The 27,531-nt window shown below is 40.2% G+C and overlaps 1 protein-coding gene across 7 annotated transcripts in view; it reads right to left on the reverse strand.

Annotated features, from left to right (window-relative positions):
* BBS9 (Bardet-Biedl syndrome 9) overlaps positions 1-27,531 on the reverse strand; it is a 519,285-nt gene that overhangs the window by 237,257 nt on the left and 254,497 nt on the right. For all 7 annotated transcript variants that reach the window (XM_045005718.1, XM_045005716.1, XM_045005719.1 and 4 more), the window contains one exon: positions 9,072-9,254. In XM_045005718.1, coding sequence (XP_044861653.1) covers positions 9,072-9,254 — 183 coding nt within the window. The remainder of the gene's footprint in view (positions 1-9,071; positions 9,255-27,531) is intronic.

The raw sequence follows: 27,531 nt of genomic DNA on the forward strand, positions 1-27,531 counted from the left end.
GGGCAGCAGACACCTCGCACAGTGACCCGGGTGCCTAGTGATTGCACTCTGTGTGTGACCTGCTGTTGATCCTGCCCCCATGTCTGTACCCTGTTAATGGTGGCTGTCCTATGCAATTAACAAACCCCTCCCCCACCCTTCACACAAAGTCTTCTGCAAAGAAACATGACGGAAACAGTAATGAACAGCAAACTATTTTTAATACTCAACTACACAGTTGGGGGATGAAACTGGGATTTGGGATCGGGTGAGCCAGGAAGGCAAGCAATTCTCTTACTTTAGGGAATGAGAGCTGTTTGGTACATGAGCGCTCTGCTGGGGTGCAGTGACAGTTTTCACGGCCCCTAGCGCCCCTCCTTCTTGTGATTTTGGGTGAGGGGGGGGACAGGACTTTGTGGCGGGGGAGGGCGGTTGCAGATACAGTTCAGGGGGGCTCTCTGCTCCTGCCTGCGGTCCTGCAGAACATCCACAAGGCGCCGGAGCGTGTCCGTTTGCTCCCTCATTAGTCCAAGCAGCGTTTGAGTCGCCTGCTGGTCTTCCTGCCACCACCTGTCCTCCCGTTCGCTGTGTGAGCGCTGCTGCTGAGAGAGGGTCTCCCTCCACTGGCTCTGCTGTGCCACCTCGGCTCTGGAGATGGCCATCAGTTCAGAGAACATCTCGTCCCGAGTCTTTTTCTTTCGCCGCCTAATCTGCGCCAGCCTCTGTGAGGGGGATGCCGGGGCAGTTCGGGAAAGAGCCGCAGCTGTGTGATGGGAAAAAGGAAGTGATTTCCTTCCAAAGATACATGTTTGCGAACACTGAACACAGTCTACTCAGTTTCTGTGAACAAGACCATACAGGGCACCTAATCTCATGTGCTCTCAGGACAAGTTCGAATTTTCGGCATTCGCTTTCATTGCCTGGGGTCTTGCACTGGAGATCGGACAAGCGGGGCAGGACAGCAGAATCCGTGTAGCAGCCAGGCCTGGTAAGCCGGAAACTTTAGGCTGCTTAACAGCTAATGGATAGCAGGGCCCTCCTGCTGCAGGCAATCTGGAAAGCATAAAGTCTGACCCTGTTCCAGCCCCTCGCGGCTGTCCCCGGGAAAGATCCCTGTATGCTTTTCCTCTGCAGCCTACAACACGTGGCTGTTAAACGAAGGTCATTGCTATGCAAAGGAAAAGTCAAGCATTCACAATAGTAACATTAAAGTAATTCCCCTAATTAGATGCAGCAGTCGCCGAGCGAGATCATCCTGAGGCGGGTCTCCAGGACAAACAGAGAGCGAATGCTGCGTGAATCCCTGCACAGACCAGGGCCCTATGCTGCCATGCTGGTCGAGGCGATGCTCCCATTATACCTCCTGGTGGCCTGGCGCGGAAGAGTGTGCTTCCACGGAGCACCCAACAAGGCACCTCTCCCCAGGAACCTCCTAAGGAGGCTTTTCGAGTACCTCTCAGAGAGCTTCGTTGAACTGTCCCAAGAGGATTTTTGTTCGATACCTATATGCATTGACCTTTTTATATAGTTTTTATTCCTGTTTTGTTAAGAAATAAATGTTTACATGTTTATAGCACTTACCGACTGATCCTTCCCCTGATTCGGAGTCCGGGTTAACGGCCGGGGAGGGTTGGTAGGGGATCTCCGTGAGGGTGATTAAGAGATCCTGGCTGTCGGGGAAAGCAGTATTGTAACCGCTGTCGCCTGCCTCGTCCTCCACAAACCCTTCCTCATCTTCCCCATCGGCGAACATCGCCGAGAAACTGCCCCTCGACACTATCCCATCCTCAGAGTCCACGGTCACTGGTGGGGCAGTGGTGGCAGACCCACCGAGAATGGCATGCAGTGCCTCGTAGAAGCGGCATGTCTGGGGCTGGGCTCCGGAGCGTCCGTTTGCCGCTTTGATTTTTTGGTAGCCTTGTCTCAGGTCCTTGATTTTCACGCGGCACTGCGTTGCATCCCGGCTGTATCCTCTGAGTGCCATGGCTTTGGAGACCTTCTCGTAGGTCTTTGCATTCCGTTTTTTGGAGCGCAGCTCCGAAAGCACAGACTCATCGCCCCACACAGCGATCAGATCCAAGACTTCCCGGTCAGTCCATGCTGGGGCCCTCTTTCTACTCTGAGATTGCATGGACTCCTCTGCTGGAGAGCTCTGCATCGCTGCCAGTGCTGCTGAGCTCGCCACGACGTCCACACAGGAAATGAGATTCAAACTGGCCAGACAGGAAAAGGAATTCAAATTTTCCCGGGGCTTTTCCTGTATGGCTGATCAGAACATCCGAGCTCGGACTGCTGTCCAGAGCGTCAACACAGTGGTGCACTGTGGGATAGCTCCCGGAGCTAGTAAGTTCGATTTGCATCCACACCTAGCCTAATTCGACATAGCCATGTCGAATTTAGCGCTACTCCCCTCGTCGGGGTGGAGTACCGAATTCGAACTAAAGAGCCCTCTAGGTCGAATTAAATGGCTTCCTGGTGTGGACGGGTGCACGGTTAATTCGAATTAACGCTGCTAAATTCGAATTAAAGTCCTAGTGTGGACCAGGCCTTTCAGTCAGGAAGGGATCCCCTTACACAAAGTGGAGTTCTTTGTATTAAAGAAACAAAAATATACAACAAACAAAAAGCCTCTATTATTCTTTCTTGTCAAATTAGTGATCCTATTCTCTTTCTTCCCACTTACACCCAAATTCTGTTCTAACTTGGCTTGACATTAATTTCAACGGGACTATTTGGCATTTAGTAATTTCTTTTGCCACCATGTTTTCCTCATGTTATTCTGCTTTAGCATATACTGTGTCCATATTCTCTAATTCAGTAAGATCATTAACTCAAGTTTACAGCATTCCATAACATAGTCAACTATTTTAAAAATAACTATTTCTACCTTCACTACCTTCTACTTTACCTACTCTTTCCCCAAATTAAAACTGTACTAGGAGATTAATTAAAAGTTGAGTACGGAAACAACTTAGCTGGTAGCTATAATATCAAATGTAAAAAAAAAAAGCAGATAGCAAAAAGCAAAAAGGCATCTCCTTTATAGTGAACATTAACTATAACATCACAAATTTGACTATAATAGAGAAGGGATGGTTTTGTGCAGTGAAATTCCTATTATGACATTATTTGGTAACATCATGGGAACCATAAAATATTTATTCTTTGATTAGATTCCCATAGACCACTATATTTATGAGGGTCCTCTCAGTCATAAAATTAAGCAGTTAATAGTGACAGAATTTTTTCCTTTGTAATTTTATAAACAAAGAGGATTTTAATAACTGTAGTGATAAGACATCTGAGTCATCACTCAATCCAGACGCCATACAACCATAATATCACAACTATCCTGCGCTTTATGAACCCTTTGAACCTTTTAAATTAGCCTGGATAAATTCCCTGCCCTCCCAAAAGGATTTCCTATTGTAAACATATGCTCTATCAGAAACTCAACATGTTTAGAATCTCTCTCTCTCCAGTTCAGTTTAACCAAGTCAAAAACAAATCAGTGAAATAACCCGAAGGTTCTCTCTTTTTTTTCCCCATCTCTCTAATCCATATTCTTGTTCTCTTGTTCTCTTCTTTAGTAAGCTAAAATATTCATCAGTTCTATTAAAAAAACCCACAAATGTTTATTACCTCAAGACATCGAAAAAATACTATTGTCAGAGATTTTTTTCCTCCAAAACCACCCCAAAACAGTTTTAAAAAAATACATTTTTAACTTCTACAACAGTGAGTAAAAATAGCATAGATTATATATATTAAAGAATAATAGGTTGTCCATAGAGCTCTACTTTAACTGATGCACTCTGAACTGCATATACATTCTTCCACAATATCTTGAATATTGGCTCAATCCTACTCCTATTAAAGTCAGTGGCAAAATTGCCATGGATTTCAATGAGACCAGGATTTCCCTCTATTGAGTTTTGCCATCAGCTTCAATGGGAGAAAGATCAACACTGTTTGTTTGTTTTCTGCCAGATAAAACCAGCAAATTTATCACATCAAATAACACTGAATTTTTAACATGCATCTTGCAAGGACAGCCTTGTAGCCTCATTCTAGTGCCAACTCATTTAATTTGGTTCAGTTCCTGATGTTATGCTCCTTGGACTAAGCAGATGTTGGGAGTTGTATGGAATACAAGAAGCAATCACAGAGAAAAGTTTTGCTTTACTAGTATCAAACAAGAGTGACCCTTCCACTCAACTAAGATGTCCCAGAGAATCTCACTTAGCCCCCCCTTGGCTCAATGGATGGAGTTTTAGTATATAAAAGTTAACTAAAAATTATAATGATAGCCATAGGGAAAGTCTACACTATAGTGCTACATCGGCGCAGCTGCACTAATGCAGCTATACCGCTGTAGCATGTCTGGTGAAGACGCACTATGCCGACGGGAGAGAGTTCTCCTATCGGCATAATTACTCCACCTTGGAGAGAAGCATAAGCTATGTCGGCGGGATATCGTCTCCCGCTGACATAGCGCTGTTTTGTACAGCATGAAACTTGCGTCGCTCAGGGGGGCCTTTTTCACACCCCTGAGTGACGTAAGTTAGATCGACTTATGTGGTAATATAGACCTGCCCACAGCTCCTTAGGGATTGAGAAAGGGAAAAGAGAGGTATTTTCAGAGCTCAAGGTCAGTCCTGGGGCCAGTTTTGTTCAATATCTTCATTAATGATCTGGAGGATGGTGTGGACTGCACCCTCAGCAAGTCTGCAGATGACACTAAACTGGGAGACGTGGTAGATACATTGGAGGGTAGGGATAGGATACAGACAAATTAGAGGATTGGGCCAAAAGAAATCTGATGAGGTTCAACAAGGACAAGTGCAGAGTTCTGCACTTAGGACAGAAGAATCCCATGCACTGCTACAGACTAGGGACCGAATGGCTAGGCCGCAGTTCTGCAGAAAAGGACCTAGGGGTTACAGTGGACAAGAAGCTGGATATGAGTCAACAGTGTGCCCTTGTTGCCAAGAAGGCTAACAGCATTGGGCTGTACAAGTAGGGGCATTGCCAGCAGATCGAGGGATGTGATCATTCCCCTCTATTTGACATTGGTGAGGCCTCATCTGGAGTACTGTGTCCAGTTTTGGGCCCCATACTACAAGAAGGATGTGGAAAAATTGGAAAAAATCCAGCAGAGAGTAACAAAGATGATTAGGGGGCTGGAGCACATGACTTATGAGGAGAGGCTGAGGGAACTGGGATTGTTTAGTCTGCAGAAGAGAAGAATGAGGGGGGATTTGATAGCTGCTTTCAACTACCTGAAAGGGGGTTCCAAAGAGGATGGATCTAGAATGTTCTCAGTGGTACCAGATGACAGAACAAGGAGTAGTGGGTCTCAAGTTGCAGTGGGAGAGGTTTGGGTTGGATATTATGAAAAACTTTTTCACTAGGAGGGTAGTGAAGCACTGGAATGGGTTACCTAAGGAGGTGGTGGAATCTCCTTCCTTAGAGGTTTTTAAGGTCAGGCTTGACAAAGCCCTGGCTAGGATGATTTAGTTGGGGATTGGTCCTGCTTTGAGCAGGGGGTTGGTCCTGAGGTCCCTTCCAACCCTGATATTCTATGACCCTCTGGTTACCAAAACACAAGAAAAAAAGCACAACCTCTGTTTTCAGGAACTTTATTTTGAAAGAATGCACTATTCTTTTTATTTTGACATATCTTTGTAGGTGGCAAAACCAGACTTTACTTCAGTTGAGAGTATGTAAACCATGATATAGTCTGCAGCAGGAACTGTTTACTAGTCTGAGAAGCTATTTACTGCCAATGGGAACTCGAGACACTGAATTACTCTTATGTTAAGTGTCTAAATGAAGTGCCTGGCAGGTCCAGAAAACAAGAAGCAATCTCTTCTAAATGGAATGACATGTATGAGAATAATGTTGACGTTATGGTTAGAACTTTTTTTTTTAGAGTAATAGTATGTTCTAAACATTTTCCCTTTATTAAAAAAGCACTTTCTGAGTTTAATGTTCATGAAGCAGAAAATATTCTAGAGAGGTATATTGTATCCAAACTATCTTCTAACACATTCCACCCAAATAAAAATACAACAAACCATTGTGCAGAATTGTTTGAAGAGTAAATAAAAATTCTTTGGAGTACTTTCTTTCACCACATTCCACTCAACTGCTTGTGGGGAAACCTGAACACTAGCTGGGAGCTTCTGTCTGTAAATACCATTGGTATGTCAGAAGCTTCCCTCCCCCCATCTAAACTTCTCTTTAAATTACATTCAGATTTTTGCGGTACCATAATAACTACAATATGGGATGTATTTCAATAGTTCGGTAAAGGCTTCTTTTAAATTTCCAACCCATTATTTCAGGTTTACATTTGTCATCCCAGCCTCTCTGCAGGATTCACATCCCCACAACATTTATATGTGAGGTCTTGCATCTTAACATGGAAAATTGTGACCTACTATATGAAAACCACATCGAGATACATATGAAAGTGGTATCTTTTATTTTTAAGATCTGTAACAGATTTTCCCATGTTGTACCAGAAAATGTGTCAAAGCAATACAGCCCTAATGGAACAATAAAAGTGAGCCATGCAAAACCAGATAGTTTCCACTTTCAGGGGACTCGAACCTTTTGCTGATTTAGTTTATGTGAATTTACACCCCTGAATTTTTCACTTTGAGTTTCAGGTTTCAGTAAGTCCAAACACCAAAGACCAAATACCCACTGTTGTTTTCCCAGGTTTGGGGTAAAAAACATGTGAAACACCAAGTTTCACTTGTTTTCTAGTTGAAACAATGGGTATTCCTAAGTGCATCTGGAACTTAGCCCAAGCTTGCTAAAATGGCTACTTACCAGCCCAAAATTTTGGATATGTAGTGAAACCTGAATTCAGTTTTCATTGTAATAGATCAGTACAGATTATTATAACGCGATTGTGAATTAAGAGTATGAAATTGAATATTATAATGGATTTTTAGATTTTTTTTTTAGTCTTCCATTTTGTTTTCATTAAATATATTTCCTCATTCAGTTCTGACAGGAGTTGTACAATACTGTGTACATTTAAAAAAGAGATGTGTGTCAAACTTCTCTTCAAACTGCAGGATGGATTTCTTAATGGCAATGTGCTTCTCTAGTGCATGGTCTATATGTTTACACACAACCATAGAGCACTAACATAGTTATACACATTAAACAAGTACAGAATACAATAGAGATCTGCACACAGATGATATATTCACAGTATGGACTGGATGTGAGAATTTTACTGTTCAATAAGATTATGTCTTGTAACTCATATCTCTCATATAAACAAATCGTGCCATATATTTTTCTTATTGATAAAGCACAGGATGATATTGTTACGTTCTGGGGTGCAATCCAGAACATGACAGTGAGGGGTTATGTCACTGCCTGCTCTGTAACCCTTAGTGTCTCAAAAAGCTCAGCTGCTGTAGTTCTCGTATCAGAACGCTGCCAGCCAGCATACCAGTCTGTACTGAGTGTCAATGGGTTAAGCAGCTCTGACTCAGCAACCTACCCCCGATACAAAATTGCAGGAGGGTTTTGCCACTTTTGTCTGTTTACAGGGCATAATATAAGAGAATATCCATAATTTACCTGTAGAACTGTAACAAACATTTCACAGTGACATTAATGACCAGTGTGTTATTAGAGTTCAAACAATATATTACATCACCTTTTAAATAAATATCATGGCACCAGTGTGAGCGGTGTAGTGAGTATGTCAAGCCTGACAAAAGTTGCTGACACAGAGTAATGAATCACAAACGGGCCTCAAGACACAATTGTTTAAGGCTCTATGTGGCCTTGAAGAAGATACTTAACATCTATTTTTTTTAGTATCTTCATCTATAAAAGGATGCTATTTACCTATCTTGTAGGGTGCTATGAGGAATAATTAGATACTGGTGAAAGGCTTTGAAAATGTAAAGCACTTATAATTATTAGCTTGTAAGAGAAATATTTTTCATGTGCTTTATTAATAAGATATTGAATATTACCATTAACAGAATCTTTGTTCCTTTAAAATTCATCTGCTCTTCTTCTCCATTTGTCACTAATAATCCTTTCTTTATGACATTCTTTTCAAGAGTTCACCTTCTCCTATTTATTCTCCACATGAAATCGTAATCCTAAATCCTGTCTGTGATGTAATAATTGACTGCTGTGGAAGTTACTACAAAGATTGTTTTCAGGCAAAGGCTCAAAGGAAAAATTAACAGAAATATAGACTACACTATGCAAGCAATATGGTCTATATAGTCAATATTTTCAAACATGATTTTTCGTAGGTCTTTTAAAACAAGATGCCATTTCCCATACACGGAGTGTGTTTTTAAGGATGTGCTATTTTAATCTAAGGCCTTAGTAACAGCCAATGATGTAGCTGGTGCAGCCTAAAAAAGCTGCTATTTGCACAAGTGGTGCTTACCCCAAGTTTAAAACCAGGGTAAATCATAATATACAAAAAGAACAGGAGTACTTGTGACACCTTAGAGACTAACAAATTTATTTCAGCATAAGCTTTCGTGGGCTACAGCTCACTTCTTCGGATGCATAATATACAGCAACTTTGCCTGTTTACAGTATGGGGTTGCTCCAGTGCAGCTACACTGGTGGCTAGACACCAATGACTTTAACTGCGGCAAATCCACAATGTAGATAAGCCCTATTACAACTCATTCAAATGACAACAAACTACAAAACTATTATCACAATTGCTATCAGCATTTAAATAGATGTATATACAGCTATATTAGATATATTAAGTATTTCCATTTGGTTTGACAAGCAAGGACTGGTTAACTTGAAAGTTAATTGGTAGCATGCAAACCTTGAGATGTACAAATCAAAGGCTTCACCGCAGCTCATGAAGAATGGATTTAAAGTAGACTCAACCAAATCTTAAAACAACCCTTCTAAATAAAGTTTTTTCGATACAGTATAGTGGGAAGGGAAATATAACATTCCATTAAAAGGAATGGCCATTTGCAGAACACACTGGGAAAACCAAGTTAATCGATCAGTTTGTACTTTTCCACATATCCAGATTTTCAGTAAATCTCACAGATCCTTACCAGCTCTTGGGTATCCTGCATTAATGGCAAAAACGTAGCTTCCAGAATAGCAACTTGGTCAGTACTGAGTTTCTGCCACAGACTAATCAGCATAATCACCAGCTGGGTGGCACTTTTCAACTTTGTGAATGCCTGGAACATATTGGCTTGGTTTTCCTTGGCCGCATCTGCTAGAGCTATTATCTGCAAAAATCACAAACTTTTGTTAGATATAATTTTACCATTCTTAACACTCCACACTAAAATTACATTTGGCACATTCTTGTTTTTCTTTAGAAAGACCTGATGAACTTTGTCTTCCATAAACACAAGTCACAGAAAGTATTAAATAAGTTATCATTTGTCAAGGTAATTTAAAATCCATGTGGCAGTGGGATTAATCAATAAATTCAGTCGGTGTAGAGAGGATTCTGTTTAATGCATATTCTACAATAAGGCACTCCCCAGGTTGATTCCCATAATCTAATGTAATACAATAGTCCCTAACCAACTGTAAACATTGAGGATTATACCACACATGATGTTAATCACTGTTTGACCAACATCCTTGTAGGGCTCATAATCAAAAGTATTACATTTATTTTATTTCTTTTAAAACTGTAATTTAATATGTCAGTTATTTCTATATGGAAAAAATGGCCACATTTTTATTTTATTAGGTGGGGTTGTGTGCATAGTATGGGCTAGTTCAGCATTATACCAATAATGTAGATGCTCTGGCATGTGATTGGTTGGGTGATGTCATTTTTAACACCAGTGTAAAATACTGGACTACACAGACCTTGAAAAGAAAATTAGGTGTATGCTCGCTTTAAATATCAGCTCCTTTTCCTGTAAACTGCCATGATATTTTTATCCTCTTCAGTACTCAGTGGAAAAAACTAGAAGCAGAACCTGAGAGGAAAACTTGAAACTGCTTAATGGAATTTTACTAATATTAGATGTGTTTTGTCATTACAGACACTACTGTCCATTTTCTACAAATGTATGCATGGCATTACCTTGCAGAAATGTGAGAAAATAACTAATATTTGTTTGAAATATAGATTACAAAGGTGTAGAATCCTAAGGGCTCTATCTATGAAACTTACTATTGCTTTCTTCAAGATAATTTCCTATCATTTCAATGTAATTTTATGCACCAGCAACAGATTTTCCATGCTATACATAGATTGAATTTAAAGGATATAAGCATTGTCTGGTGGCTAAAATGGGGTTTGAGCCACAACTTCCAAGACACTTTTTAATCTCAGCTACTGATATTACATATTGCCTACAAAGGGTTGGTTTTCAGAGGTGGTGACCATCTGCAGCTGCCATTTGAATCAATGCACAGCACTTCTTCAAAATCAGGCCCTTAACCTCTTTCTTCGTATGTTTACTCATCTGCAAAGAGATGATGCCTACTTAACAGGGATGTTGTGAGACTTAATTTTGTAAAGTGCTTTGTGATGTTTTCATGAAAGGCCCTATAGAAGTGCAAAGTATAATTAGTAATAAAACATAATTAATTTACAAAGGAAAGCTAGGATATGATGGGGGGAGGGATAGCTCAGTGGTTTTGAGCATTGGCCTGCTAAACCCACGGTTCAGAGTTCAATCCTTAAGGAGGCCATTTAGGGATCTGGGGCAAAAATCTGTCAGGGGATTGGTCCTGCTTTGAGCAGGGGGTTGGACTAGATGACCTTCTGAGGTCCCTTTCAACCCTGATATTCTATGATAGCTCAACCTATTAAAGTTCACTATGTGAAAAGGAAAAATACTATACAATGTATCTTCAGCCTGGAAACAAACCCAACCAGCTGTTAGCCTTTGGTGAAGGAAAAATATTTTTAATGTGCAACACTGGCAGTACAGATGGGGGTGTTCCCTAGGTGTTTTCAGGTGAACATGGAACTAAAGATATAGTGAATTTTAGGAAACAATAAATATAAATTATTTCAAACAAAAAGTGTTGGTTGCTTTTGTTCTAGATTTTAAAGTGTACATTTCCAAATAAAATGGAGAACCCCAAGGACATCCAAGTCCAAACACTATATTAACTAAAGCCAAGTAATGATGCAGACACCCAGTTAGCTACTCTAAGGGAAAAAGCTCAACTCATAAAAAGTAGAGTGAAATTAATCCCAAATGGTGAGAACTGCCCTGATATGCTCTAAAATTGGTTACAGGAAAGCAACAGCATCATGGACATTAATCATATAGTATTAACAGGGTCACATCCAGCTCCTTTACCTAAATCTCATGGCACCGTTTGCATGCAGTACAGCCACCACATCGCAAGTGCCAGCCAACCACAGAAAGATGGCACAAGGCCAGAGCAGCAATATGTCCAGGTAAAAAAACCTACATGCTCACCCAGTCACTGAAGATTAGCAGTGGGGCAAAAGCTACATACGAGCTATGAGGCCTCAGCAGGCCTCTCAAGAACTGGACATTAATTTTAATACACACACACACACACACACACAACAGCAATGAGATAAATGCAGCACTGTAAGCAACTGAGATAAATGCAACACTGTTATGCACATTTGACCACTTTACCCACTAATCCAGAGTGGCTCTGTTTTTAATTTTTCTGAGAGGACAACTGTAGGCAATTGTTCCTTTGCCCCAAGAACCCTCTCACGGGGGCACTAAAGGGATCTGTTTTTACACTGTTCCTGTTCAATTGTTTTGAGACTGGTGAAAGGGAAAAGTGAGGAAAGATGAGCTGAGATGTATTTTCTATGACACCCAGCACTATGCCGCTATCATATTGTACCAGGCTAGTGTTGTGTAATGAATAACTCGGAGTCATTATGAGCTTGGGGCTTGGATGGGGGCTATGACTTAACCTAGATTAGATGCAACTAATGTTGGTGGGTTGGAGGAAGCACCTGGAATAGATGACAAATCTATCAACACCCATAAGTGAGAGAGTGTGACAGCTATTTGTAACTGGTGCACAATTTGGTTACCTTATTAGATCCCAAGTAGTTGCCCATCGATGCCCAGATAGTAGCCATGGACAAGATCACTTTCTTTTATTTGCACTTAATGAACAGGGTGGGATTTTTTTTCCTTTCGGAGACAGATCTTCCCACAGTTATCTATTGCTTTGTCTTCAAGATTACCACTATTGTAATGAGTTACATTTTGAGACCACTTGAAAACTAAAGCTAGTGCAAAATAAAGTGTCCCACTTACTAAGTGGAATTTCAGATGGGTACTCTGGAATAAGCACTAACATCAATACATTTCTGTTTGAGAAATCAAGGTGCTGGTTTTAACTTATAGACCCTAAATAGTCTGGGAGGTGGTCATCTGAATTACAGCCTCACTCCCTGGGCTATACTGCCCCAAATGACATCATCTGATTCACTTGAGTTTGAGCCCTTCAATAGAAATGAAAAGGAGCTGTTGGCTTGGATTTCTACATGAGAGATGTTCCACTTTGGAATCTGCTCTAAAACTTGTCTCAAAATAACCCACATTTGTAAAATTTTCAGTCAGACAGCCAGGTTCATCTACTTCCCAGGATTTGGGGAGTGGGGTGAGCTGAATCTTGGAGTGGCTTGATTACCATTGCTTACAGTGAAATGGTCTTATTGTTTGATGTTTTATTTGTCAATGAGGCAAGGCAGCCTCTTCCAATATAATTGTGAGGTATGTCCAAGGGATGCACACGTTTATATGTTTTAAAAATCTAAATAAATATCTAGAATAGAAAAGAATTCAATGAATAAATAAATGAATCCGCCTCCCTGGAACTACTTTTAACATGCCAACTCTCTGAAGAGTTTTAAGAGGGAGCTTTTTAAAAATCTACCTGCCACAAGAATGTTTTCTTCTTTGTCCCAAAATTACTCTGTTCTGAGATGCACAATATGCAAACTGGTTTTGCATCACTGAAAGGCTTAAATTCCTAAGGAGACAGGGTGGTCTTGGTGTGTTGCAACCCTCAAACACATGCCAATGAAATCTTTATACCACACCATCATGTATTATACATATACACTATTCCACCCAGCACTTATAGAGAAACCAAAGGAAAGAACAGCTTTTAAGTCTAAATCTCTACTTATAGATGAGAAATTGCAAACATGTAGCTTCACGAGATCTGAAACATCTGGGATTATAAAGATTTTATTACCATAAAATAATACGTCTACACTGACAATCTCAGTTTCAAACCCCAATCTCTATAATTAGATAGGGTAAAGGTTACAAGGAGAATACCCCTTGAGGTCTGTTCTGATCTAGATGTCTTAGTAATATAGAAAGCAGCTGGGACAGCTTCCATAATCTTTGCAACGCAATCCTCATCCAGATCCACACATGGTTTCACTCTCAATGTATAGGATTAAAAAATAAACCTTTGCTTAGAGAGGAAAATTTCTTTGAACAATTCCTAAGACATCAGGTAAATGTCTGTAAGAGTTCTTCTGAGAAGCTTCACTCAGACTCTTAGGAAATTTGTGAAAGTATAAGTGCTTAGAACTTTTTCCAAAATCTCAAAGTAAGTTCCACATTTTAATATTTCCTATTCACCTGGACGTTATTTCTAATAACCATTTTTACAATGAGGGAAAAATTAGAATCTTTGTCTTTGCAAACTGAGATTCTACAGTCTCCCTAGATTCTACTATGGTTTCTCTCTAATTTCTAAACTACCTTCAAGTTTATCTGCTCATTGTTTCAGATAATGTCTTCTTTACCTTCTGTATAAACATGCATAAAGTAACAAAGCAAGGAAACCTCTCCTTCACTTACAGTAGAGGCCTTTCTAGGTCCCTTATTTCTTCATGATTGCAAGCAAGCTTTAGCCCCATTGTCCCTTACTGTCACTAATATGGCTGTAGTACATGAATTTTCATTTGATCAGATAGCCTCTAGAAAGGAGTCCATCAATCCAATACAAGGCCCATTACTGGATAGTCAGGTTTTTTTTCCCTTGGCCCCTTGTTTCTTGGCAACACAAAGGCTTCACCCAAAAGATAAGCAAAAAAACAGGGTTTCACAAAACCTCCATACTCAAAGCAGTAGAAGAGGGGGAAATGGCTGGCAGAGCAAAGATCAAAGAGGCATTGGCAAAGGCCGAAAGCATAGCATCTGGTATAATATTTGTTTAAAAGTTGATCAGAATTTTCTTTTCATTTATGGCCTTTTTTGTGAACTCTCTTCTGGCTGACCAAATTCTAACCCTGTTCCAATAAACCAATCTACAGTAAAGCGGAACCCTGCTTTTAAAAAAAAGTTATTAATGGAAGCACATTGTAAAAAAGAAACAACACCCAATAATAAATATTCTCTACATCAAGGTCACGCATTTAACACACTTCCATTAAATTTCACATTCACAGTTGGCAAGGGCAAAGCTCGACTCCAGAAGTGTTTTTATAATATTCTGAGAAATTCGTAGACTTCACCCTCCATGAGTAATACCAACAAGATTTGTTCCAAATAATTTCTAAGTAAAGAGACTTTGTTATGGTTTCTGTATATCATATTCACGTAGGAAGATGTGTCAAAGGTTAACTGCTTGGTTTTCCTGCTTGTCACCTTTAGTCAGTACTTCATTTCTGCCGGGGCTTGTCAGGGCCGAGCCCCAGCACCTCTAGTCTTGGCAGTTCGTTGCCCTGGCACCTCTAGGCTTGCTGCATCAGTTATGAAAGTAAACAAATTGCCTGATCCCCAGCATCTCTTTCATTACAAATTAAGCACTGCCTTTAGTCCTTTGAAAATGACTAGTGGATTTTGAGTGCTTCAATTTTTGGTTGCCCAACTTAAGGCACCTAAAAGGTTCTGATTTTCAGAGCCAGCCCCCCTACGCCTAACTGTACATATTCAAAATCACTTTTGGAACAAAAAAAATGAGAGTGTATATATATATATATATATATATATATATATATAAATATTATATTATAAATACATATATATACAAACACACAGAGAGAGAAAGAGAGAGTTAGTTCTGTTTTCTCCAAACAAGAATGTTTATTTCTGTCACACAGGCCAGTTCTGGTAGGTGCTTATTTTCCACAGAAGTCAATGGGAATTGTAGGTATCTGGAATTTCCTAGAATCAGTGTTTGGTAGTTATTTAGGTAAGGCAAGAGTCTCCATCAACGAATGCATCAGAAGAATAATTATTCTGATGAGACATGGACCCACCTATTACAAAACAAACAGTTACTGAGTGCCGATTAATTCTGCAACCAGTGTTACTGAGGGCCTCCTAGTGGCTGGGTGTAGTACCTCACTCCTTTCTCACCTCTGGTGCCCCCTGCAGGCTGACCTTGGTAGCTTCTTAGTGGCTTGATGCTTTGGCCGTCACACAGTCCAAATGAACCCCTTCCAGGGTATTAAAGAATCCAGGATTCTGGATCTCCCTAGGGTCTTCAGCCCAGCTCTGGGCCTTTTAAATTCAGCCCTTTGATAGGGTGCCCAAATAAGCCCTGTCCCTTTTGGGGTTTATGCCACTTTATCTATGATGGTAGGGGAGTCTGGGCCCACCCAATACTCCAGGTTCCAACCCAGGGACCCTATAAACAGCAGCCATGTATGGCTCAACTTCAATCCTCTGATGCTATTTCCATGGGACTCTTCCTACTGGGCCCCTTTAGCTCCAGATCTATCTCAGGGCCAACACCCTCAGGTTCTTCTTCCTCTGCAGTCTCAGTGTAAACTCAGCCAACCTTACATTCTGACTACTTTTCAGGCTCCTTTGAACAGCCAGGAACTGATCTGCTAACACTCTGCAGGTCTATTGAACGTGCTGGGCTCTGATTGGCTGTTGCTAGTCCTTGGAGGACCAGGTCTCTCTAGCTTCCAAGATGGCTAACCTCATGAGGTTTCTCTAGGCAGGCCTGGAGAACCCACCTTTGCTACTCTTTTCCTCCCAGCAGAGGCCACAAAGGTCTGGTACACCCTATCACAGTGCCCCACAATTAAAACTTAAATTATGTGGAAGACTATTTGCTGCTAATGACTGCTTCAGAAGGCAGAGTCATTCTGTGTTTGGAAACAGTCATGCAAGCTGAAATACTGATCATGAGTTCATAGATCTCTTTTGATAATTATTCTTAGACAAATTCCTCACGACATACCTACCACCAATATCTCCTTCATCCAACCCCTTTCTAGTATGTTTAAAGATAAGTAGGTCAAGTACCTCCTAAATTAGTATTTTGTTGATACCTGTGCTAATAGAAAGCATAAAAGTAGAGAATATAGGATGTCAGAGATTCCCCAGTTCATTCCTATGAAAACAGATCACTATTATTTATCACTATACATTTTGGAGAAGGAAAAAGAATTCAATACTATGTCCTACTACAATTTTTTCCATGCTCGTCTAAAAAAAAACTTACCAGTCACACATCTTGTGTTACACATCTAAATGGCATTTTGGGTCACAATGTATTAACTTTTTCTGCCTGAATTAATGTTCAATTTGTGTATATAGCACCTAGCTACTATGATTGGCACACTAGAAATAAATACTGTTAGAACAGACATGACTGTCTGATAGTATTGGTAATTTATTTTTAAAAGCTCTAATGTCCTTTACTTCAGAGTACAATTTATTTTTCCATAGCACCTTTCATGCAGAATTCTCAAAGCTGTTTATAAAGCAATGAGATGAACACTAGCAGGTAAGAGTCTGTGTAGACAAGCAGACACAACAATTAATGTGCACAGCACCTTGGACATCTGAACCTGCTTTATGAAATGTAGGCCAGGATGCCATAGTCAAAAAGTGATCTTTATTTACACCCAGCCCACAAACTTCTGGGCATTAATGTATATGTTACTTCCAAAGGAGAGTACTACCAACACTTCAACATTCCCATAGTATTGCACTGCATTACGTATCAACCTAAGTTTTCATTTGAGACTTCAGCCTATGAATACCTGACCCTGAGATAAGAGTGCCAGTTAGTACTAACTGTGATGGTGCTTTTTGAGATGTTAGCACATGTCCACCATAAACCAGACAGACCATCAACCCATTTCTCCTAGGAAATGCTATTAAATCACTAGTAGCAGCGACGTTAATAAGCAGCTGAATTTTGATAAAATGACTGAGCTATTATTTCAACCATTTAAAGAAAGAGGTTACAAAAATCTGAAGGTGTGATACAATCTTGGTGCTTTAACAGAAGTACAGATTAAAGTTTTTTTTTTTTTTAAGATCAATAAGCAAACCGTTTTTCATTCATAAGGTTTTATTCCTCAAACCTCTTTGGTATCACTAGAAAGTATACAATACCCCTTTTGAAATCTATCTATAGGACAGAGATGGATTCTACTCAGTGGACTGAAAAAAGGGATATGATTGGTAGAAACCCAGATGAAATCACTTAGACTGATGTCAAGCAATTCAGTAGGAAGTCTCCATTATGGCTGGACCCAGGGGATATGAACAAGCCAGGCTAGTGAAAGCCAAGCATGAAACAAATCTGGTGTGCTCTACCTTATGTGAATGTGCGGATATCAGTGACACAAAGTATATACCTAAAGTAGGTGTTGCTGTGCTGCTCTACGAATCATACCTATCAATAAAAAAATAATCTTGAGAAATGTTCCATTTACATGTGGCCAATACTAAAGCACTTGCAACGTAAGTCTTAGATTTCTTGTATATTTGGTTTGGTTTTTAAATGCATCTTAAGATTTTATATTGCTGCCCTTCACCATACTATCTATATGCCTTCCATGTAAAATAAATAGCAAAGTGAAGTGCCCAGTTGACTTCATGGAGTCTCTCTGGCACACCTTTTTGCAAAACTGTTTGAGATAGGGTTCGAGGGGGGGCTGTTTTTACCTTTATTAATTTACTTTTACTTTTTTTTAATTGATTATTTATTTCAGAGGCTTTTGTGGGGGAGGTTGTTTTATTTTTTGTTTGGTTGGGGTTTTTCTTAGTAGAAAGGGGTGGCTTAGATAGGTATAATATAAATATACTGCAAAGAGGAACCTGCCAAGGTAGGGAGTGTGCACTGGGAGGAGAGGAGAGATAGTACAGTCCCCCAACACCCTCCTGGACCCCAAATTGTGCAGGGGAGAACCCACACACACTCTGGGGGCACTAGGACCCAAGTGGTCTCTCTCCTCACCACCAAGTGGGCTTGGGGAAAAGCTGCATAGATTCAGGCAGAGACGCCAGCTGGTAGGGGCAGAAGCAGCCAGAGCAGGGACCTTGGGAGTCCCTTGGAGAACTTGCTACAGTTTGAACTAAATTTTCTCTGCTCTGTGCTAATTTGCTCCAACTCTACCCCTTCATCACCATCTCTTTACCTCAGAATCACTCCTCTAGCCATCTTCTCCCTCCCAGTTCCCCTCACTCTCCCTTCTCTTTAGCTTATCCCCTCCTAACTAAACCCACAAAATAAGTAAATCAATCAATCAAGGAACTCACATGCTGTTTGTTACCATCAGATTGTTCACTCTGCTTATGTGTTCTACTTCTTTCCCCACCCTTTGTCTATCTTGTCCCTTTAGAGTAAGCTCTTTAGGGCAGAGATCTTTTTTGTTCTGTGTTTGACCAATACACAGTGGGATCCTGGGCCTGACTAGGGCTCCCAGGCACTATAATATATAATAACGAATGTATTGAGCACCCTCTTGCCAGTCTATCCACAAGAAAGTATCTCAGCCTGCAAGCAAGCAAATGCCTGTTAATTGCTAAAATAAGGGGGAAAGAGGGAGAATGGAAATATATTATAAAATAAAGCAGTGGATATAGTTTATTCCAAAATACACGTAATTCTTCCCAATACATTCAAAAGTGAATTCTACTGTATATCTAAATTGAAAGGTAGAGTTATAAAATTAGTAGCTTATCTAAGGAAAAGAACATCTGGTACAAATTATATAGAACTCGAGAAGCCAATGACTTACAATGAATCCTTTACTTATACTTTCAAAACAAAAATGTTAAGTACTGGGATGTGCCAAATTATGTACACACATACATGGAAAGGAACTTCTAATAGTCAATTAACATAGAGGACAGAGCGACTTTCACTGCAGAGTTGCTCTCTGAATTAGCAGCTCTCTAATAAAAAAAAAAAAAAGATAAACCAAACACCAGCTGCTTTTATCTCACTGAATAATATATTATGACCTTATGTAATAATGAAGAGGTGTTGTTTTTATTTAAAAGTATTTTGCTTAATTTATAAATCTGCCAAATCAGACAATGAATCTAAAAAAGATATTTTCTCTCTACGTGTAAATTCTCCTGCAAAATTCTCAATGCTTTCAACTCCCATGAAGAAAGGGTAGTTACGAATTAAGGGTGCTCAATACCTCCCAGATGTTACTTGAACCTTAATTCTACAAACATTTATGCACATGCTTAACTTTAAGAACTATGGATGAAAGCCTGATTTCACTGAAGTTAATGGACGTTTCGTCATTGACTTCAGGGGGTTTTGTCTACACTGCAATAAAAATCCACAGCACCAAGGCTCAGGTCAGCAGGGCCCCCCAGGTCTGACCTCGCAGGGTCTCAGAGTCCAGACATCTACACTGCAATTTTATCAACCCACAGCCCAAGCACCGCGGGCCCAAGTCAAATGACCTGGGACAGCTGTGGGTTTTTTAGAGCAGTGTACACATACCCAGTGAGACCTATGAGTAATGCCATTCACTTCAATGGGGCTATTCATGTGCACAAAGTGGAACACATGAGTGTTTGCAGAATCAGGGTGTTAGATATCAGGATCTGGGTGTTAGTGCAGTATAAAAATCAAGATTAAATAAACAGATGATCAGTATCTCACAGGGGTGTCTAGCACATAATGTTATCTCCAAAAGCGGTCTTTTTTTTTTCCAATACTCATATTATATTGTATAAATATAGGATAAATGTATTCTCTAGCTCAGCAAGTCCTTTAAAAGATTTTATGCAAACAAACATACCACCAATAATTTCATTTACATACATGAACAAACCAACCCTATTTCTAGTCCACCTTAATGAAATGATGAAAATATCACTGCACAGATGCTGCCAGATCAAGAAAACAGACTAATTTCAGTTAAACACTGAAGTCCATGGGCTAAATTCCAATTCTTGTTACACCCACTGAGGCAACTTCATTTGAAATTTTTTCACTTCTGCCTTACACTACACAACCTGAGATGTTTCCCATGATTTCCAATGCGGACTGAACACCATATAATTTCAAGTGAACTGAAAATATTGTGGTTCCTAATATAGTATCTGGAGGTAAGATCAAGTCTCATCCACTGTGAAATTAAAAAAAAGTACACTGGAAACATTTTCTAAAATTAGCAATTAAAGAAAGAGCAGTAAGCTAATTAGAAGCTCAACATTCTCTACTAAATATAACTATTTTCAGGACCTCTCTTTTTCTTAATGATACAAAGTTTTTTCCCCCCTATTTTGAGCTGTTTTTCAGGACATCTGACCTAACAGTATTGTTAGTAGAAGCTTAAAAAAAATATACCACAACATTTGGAAATAGGCGTTTTCTCATATCAGTGTGCAAGGACACAAGAACTTATTTCTTGCTTGCTTGAATACCGGTCTTTGAAGAGAGGGTTACTCACCTTTTGCATTAACTGAGGTTCTTCGAGATGCGTGTCCCTATTGGTGCTCCACTTCAGGCAATTTTGAGAATTTGGTCAAGGCTCCAAGATGCCTCTCTCCACCCCTTCCCCCCCCCCCCAAAACCACGTGCTGGAACAACCTGAGCATTTCCATCAGTTGTATTTCCTATTTCCTAATTCAAATAAAGAATGGCAGTTGGAGGCCCATTCTAGACCAAACAGCCCTCAACAAGTTCATGAAAATACAATGATTCTAGGTGCAGGGACACAAATACACCTAAAGTGGAGCACCTATAGGCATACTACTTGAAGAAGAAGAGAGGGTTACTTATCTTGTGCTGTAACTGAGGTTCTTCAAGATGTGTCCCCCTATGTGTGCTCCACTTTAGGTGTATCTCCATCCCTGGGCCTAGGATCGGAGATTTTTATTAGCCGTGCCCGTTTGGGCTGCACATGCGCTTTCCCGTCTTGTGCCATGTGGAGCACCCACAGGGATACTACTCGAAGAAAAATAAGAAGTATTTCCATAACTTGTTTTTTTGGTTTTTTCCTGTAGCAAGCATAACCATTTCAATACAAAGAATGCTCTGGTCAAATGGAGATTTTAAATAGGTGTGAGACAGAAAACAGTGCCTGTGTAAAACTCAGAGAACACAGCAAGAAGATTAAATTAAAATGTATTAGTAACAAAATTAAAATGGTTTCAAAATATTCCTATAAATAAAAGTGTGAATTTGGTGCTAACACAAGGTGCCTATGCCAGAATGACAGGCACAGCCAGCCTGAAGTCTTTTATCCATCCACAAATCAGTTACAGCACTGATTGTGACAGTGCAGACTCCCTAGTAATGTCCAACCAATGATCCAGAAGAACTTTAGGGATGGGAAAACTGTCCAACATCTGTGCCACACAATACTTGACCTCTCTGCCAATAAGACTGCCAATTAGTGCCATCTGTGGTGGTATTCATTTTTGTGATGTTGACACTAGTCCACTGGGATTTGGACTCGGACCATTAACTCATGAACCCCCAAAGATCTATCAGATGGTAGTATCTTTCACTCAGCCTACCTGATTGGATTCAAAACAACAATCTAGAGGTGATGATCTACATATCCCATTATCAATTCCCTAAACTATCCAGCCACTCTAAAAAAAAAAATACCTCTCAGAAAACAAAGGGGGAGGAGGGAACCCTATGTGAAACAACAGCTGCAACAGTTTTAATAACAATTCTTCAACTAGTGATCAAAAGAAAATATACACTCAGGGCACTGGGTCTCTTGCTCTCCTGATACAATCATGCACATGACGTGTGTTCATTCATCCTTCTGGAACTGCGCCTTCTTTCTCTCTTTTAGCTCTGTTCTTGTAAGCTGGCAGGGTAAGAAAATTCTTGTTTCAGTTCCCTAATGGTTCACAAGAACAAAGCCAGCAGGAATCAGATCAGATGCAGCTCACTTCACATCACACCTGCACTGGCTGCACAACAAACCCAACATGCAGGATGTTTGGTCTTCTAAACCTCTGAGTTTGGATTTCAAGTAGTACTGAAAAACCCACATTTGTCTACATGCTACAATGATACATGCCAAAAGGCTAGCATTTATCTTATTGCGGTACGATGTGTTTACCACCAGGTCATTTTGAAAGAACAATACTGCATCTCACCATAAAAAGGTGCATGCTGTTGTGCAATAAGTTAAATGCTAACATTAAGCATGCACATATCTGTTTATAGGATCAGGGCCTTAGTTTCTACCACCATACTTCCATATATTTTCATTGTTCTACTTGTAATATATTTGAGGCTTTCCACATTTTTAAAATTCATGTTATTTTATTGTATTTAATGTACTTAGGATTTCTCAAAAGTTAAAAGATATTAAAAAAGTCATACAATGATTGAGAATATTGGGGTTGACCCCTTGCAGGGCCTGCAGCCCCATACCCCTTTCTTTAGTGAATGCCCTCCCATAATCCTGTTTCCAATTCCCATTCATCGGGGAACTGGAATCCCTGTACTGGACAGTTGCCAAGTTATGACAATATGAACATATTATGCCCTCCAGGGCTGCTTTAGGGAAAATGGCACCCTGGGTGAACTTGTATTTTGGTGCCACCCCCATCACTCCTGGCCCCCACAGGCTCCTTGGGCTTCCCCCCCCACTCATCACCTCTGGGCCCCGCTGCCTCCCACAATGTTTAATTTATATTGAAAGAGATGCCAGAGGCTAATGCTGGCAATCCTTAAAGGGTCTCCAGGTTTTCTGATCCTGCCAGCGCAGAAAAACGTCTCACACGGAGGGAGTTAAGGGTGGGAACTGCAGATGGAAGGTACACATCACTGGTTGAAAATGGCTACAAACTACAAATATTAACTTTCCATCTGTTTCCCTTTGTTTTAGTTTTGTACAAGCCTCCTGGTTGCCTAAGTGAAGGTTTAGGAACAGTTTTACTGCATAATCTTTGGTTTTAATAAATCCAATGGCAACAGGACATCTCAAAAGACAATGGCGTAAGCACCAAAACAATTCAGTTACTGTGTGCATGTTGCAACATTGCGAGTGGCTAAGAAGTCCAATTCTCAAATGACAGTCCGTACCACAGATAATGCACTCATAAGGTGTAGGGTCAGATGATGAAGCCAGTGTACTACTAGAGCTTGAGGCCTACTGTACTATCCTCTTCGCTCACCTCTCTTCAGCCTCTTAGACTTCCTGATGCAGAACAGTCATCCAGTGTGGTTTGTTCCTAGCTGCATCTTCTCAGCTTGGGTTGTCAATGTTGAAAGTTTTTAAGTTCCTCTCAAAAATGTCCTTGAACCTGGACCTAGGTCAGTCCAGTGGCCTTAGAGCATCCTCAGGTTCTCCATACAGAAAATCCTTTGGAACGCATCTATCGTCCATGTGTTGCAGAAGACGAAGCCAGTTGAGATGTCTGTGTTTGAAAGTAGAGATTAGACTTGGCAATCTTGCTTTCTCAATTACTTCAGTAGCAGAAATTTTGGTTTCCCAATTAATATTTAGAATATGGTGAAGATAGCCAGTGTGAAGGGTGTTTAATGAACAGAGTTGTCAGCAACAAGAAGTTTTCTCATTAGAACATGTTTAACTTAGCAGCTTGCTCTTAGATGTGCAATGTTACGACATAAGAACTGCCATACTGGGTCAGCTCAATGGGCCAGTTGTGGAGAGATTCACCGCTGTCTTCCACTCCTGGCTTCTGGCAGTCAGAAATTTAGGGTTACCCTGAGCATGTTGACTATGTGGGCTAATAGCCAGCTATGAACCTATCCTCCATGAACTTATCTAGCTCTTTTCTAAACCTATGCTTTTGACCATCATTAAATATTGTGGCAATGAGTTCCATAGGTTAGCTTCCCATTGTGTGAAAAAGTACTTCTCGTTTGTACTAAGGCTGCTTCCTATAATTTCATCGGGTGACCCCTGGTTTTGAGATGTGGGAAAGGGTAAATAACACTTCTCTATTCTTTTTCCTCCATTCATGATTTTCTCTCTCTCTATCATATCCCCCCCTTAATCCTCTCTCTTCTAAACTGAACAGTCCTAATATTTTTAGTTTCTCCTTGTACAGAAGTGATTTTATACCAGTGATCATCTTTGTTGCCCTTCTCTGAACATTTTCCAGTTCCACTAATATCCTTTTAGAGGTGGGACGATCAGAACTGGACACAGTATTCAAAGTGTGGACTCACCATGTATTTATATAGTGGCATTATGTTATTTTCTGTCCTATATTCTATTCCTTTCCTAATAGCTTCTAACATTCTGTTGCGCCGAAGTTTTCAGAGACCTATCCACAATGACTCCAAGATCTCTTTCCTGAGTGGTAGCAGCTAATTTAGAACCCATCATTATATATGTGCAGTTAATATTATTTTTTCCAACGTAATTTTTTCCAATTACTTTGCACTTATCAATGCTGAATTTCAAGTCATTTTGTTACCCAGTCACCCAGTTTTGTGAGATTCCTCCTGTAACACTTTTGCAGTCAGCTTTGGACTTAACTAGCTTGAATAATTTTGTATCACCTGCAAATATTGCCACTTCATTAATGACCAGGTAACCAGTAAGAACAGTGAATATACTGAACAGCACAGGTCCCAGTATAGATCTTGAGGGACACCACTTTTTCCATTGCAAAAACTGACCATTTATTCCTACCCTTTGTTTCCTATCTTGTAACCAGTTACTGACCAATGAAAGGTTTCAGAGTAGCAGCCATGTTAGTCTGTATCCACAAAAAGAACAGGAGTACTTATGGCACCTTAGAGACTAACAAATTTTTCTGAGCATAAGCTTTGACCAATGAAAGGACCTTTCCCATTATCCCACAACCACTTAGTTTCCTTAAGAGCCTTTGATAAGGGACCTTGTCAAAGGCTTTCTGAAAATCCAAGTGCACTATGTCAACTGGATTACTCTTATCCAAATGCTTGTTGACACCCTCAAAGAATTCTAATAGATTGGTGATGCATGACTTCTCCTTACAGAAGTCATATTGACTCTTCCCCAACAAACCATCTTTATCTAAGTGTCTGGTAATTCTGTTCTTTACTATAGTTTCTACCTGATATTGAAGTTAGGCTCACCAGTCTGTAATTGACAGGATAACCTCTGGAGGTCTTTTCAAAAATCAGTGTTACATTAGCACCTTCCAGTCATCTGGTACAGAGGCTTGTTTCAGTGATAAATTACTTGCTACAGTTAGTAGTTCTGCAATTTCATATTGGAATTCCTTCAGAACTCTTGGGTGAATACCATCTGGTCTGGTAACTTATTACTGTTTTTATTTATAAATTTGTTCAAAAACCTCTTCTACTGATGCATTATTGTGGGACAGTACTGTTGAAGAGTTTTCCATAAGATCTTGTATGGAGATTACACCCTCGATGCTAGATGAGAAAGCATTACAAAGCAGCAGAGAGAAGAATATATTGAAGTGTTTTGATGCCAAAATACATCCCGGTTTGATACCACTGAGGATTTCATATCTGTCAGATTGATAACCATCATACTGGACTGTGCCTTCATGCCATCATGGAAGGATCGAATCAGAACCAATTCTATCTAGCAACTGGAAAAGATCCTTTCTGCTAATCGGGTCAAAAACCTTTGTAAGATCATTGTAGGCCATGCAAAGAGATTTTCTTGTTCTTGACACTTTTTTTTGCAGTTCCCTTAGTGCAAAGACCATATTGATATGTTTCAACAAATAGTGAATTATGCAGAATGGGGAAAAGGGCTAATTTTTCAAGGCCTGTGTATGTGTGTGTCTGTATGTGCATGCACACACACTCCAACCACTAAATTGGAAATAAATGCTCTTAATTATTTTGGATGAGATACGTTTTCTGATAAAAAGAATTTAAATCCTAGAAAAAAGTTAAGTTTGAACACTTATTTGGTTTCCCTGATGTACTGCGTTTTAAGTTCATGCTCTCATTCAGTCAAATCTAATAGTTTTAGCTTTGTTTCACCCATTATTGGCCATAAGATGATGTATTCAAGAGTGCATTCATGTTCTCTTTATTGTACTGTATCAAAGTTATCAACAGCCATCTGGACAGTAAGTATGCTAGCCATATACTGGCTACCCACTGCTCTACACCTCAAAAAATTTAGACAAACGCATTGCCCATTGGGGTGATTGAATAATTTGGCCCAAGTTCAGGAGTGAATTCATGTTCTTTTTTATTCCAAGTTAATGGAACTCAGGAACATGACCCAAATGATACACTTAGGGTCTCGTGAAAAGTAGTACTTGGTCTTTCTTTAGCATCTCCTGAGATTAACATAAGAGAGGCATTCTCTTTCACCGCAGAGAATCTGTTGATCTTCTGAAGAGAAAGCATGATTAAAAAGGAGATTAAATGAGGGGAGCCTATTGAAGGAAGTTTGTTAGGAGTTCACAAGGTTCTCTGATCGTCCGTATTTTTCCTTGAGCTCTGAGCCTTCCTCTATTATTTAATAATAATTTTTTTGTTGTTGTTTTTGTTGACAGGGTGAAAGAAATGCTTCCCCTATGGGAGTAACATACTGTCCCCATAGCTTGTCACCATTGTAAGTGGAAAGGGCTCATGATTATGCTGCTGTCACCTGTCACTGTACAGAGATGGTGATGGTATTTTAAATACACAGAATTTGTGGTTTAATGGAGGTCCTGGTAGGAAGAAGACTGCAATTGGTTTAAAATATGCTCTGCCCCCATGGTAATCCTAAACCATATGTCACAAAACAAAGAAATAATGGTGATCCATAAAATGAGTATCAGGTGATAAACCTACTTTACTGAGTCCAATCTGTTGCACAGCAAAGCAGGGGAAAACTAAATTGTTAACTGGAGGACCCAGTGATGAGTTACTGAACACCACTTGTGGGGGAACAAGTCCTTAGGAAAACCTGTTGTGCTAAGGGAAGCTGAACCAAAGGCCATGCCCCTTTTCAAATGCAAAATTCCAAAGGGATAATATAAAAGGAAACTAATTTCTCAGAGGTGGTGGTGGTGGTGGATAAAAAACTTTGCAAAAGGCTCTCTCAGCAGAACAGAAGAGGAAAAATCTGCTCCCCCATATGGAGGGAGAGAGACTGAGAAGAATGTGGTGGGTCCAGCAAACATTCCAGTAGAAGGAAGCTTTGCTTTAAATATCTATGCCCAGTGATGAGCTGCCAAAATCTTAGGAACCGGTTCCCTACTGGGTCTTCGGCGGCACGGCTCCGGCGGCTGAAGGACCCACCACCGAAGACCCGGTAGGGAACAGCCCAGTGAGTACACCCCCCACCCACGTCCTGCCCCCCCCTCAGAAACCACAACCCATACCCCCCCCGCCCTGCTCCTTGTCCCCTGACCACTCCTTCCCAAG

This window comes from Mauremys mutica, chromosome 2 (assembly GCF_020497125.1).
Source record: "Mauremys mutica isolate MM-2020 ecotype Southern chromosome 2, ASM2049712v1, whole genome shotgun sequence".
NCBI classification, from domain to species: Eukaryota; Metazoa; Chordata; order Testudines; family Geoemydidae; genus Mauremys; species Mauremys mutica.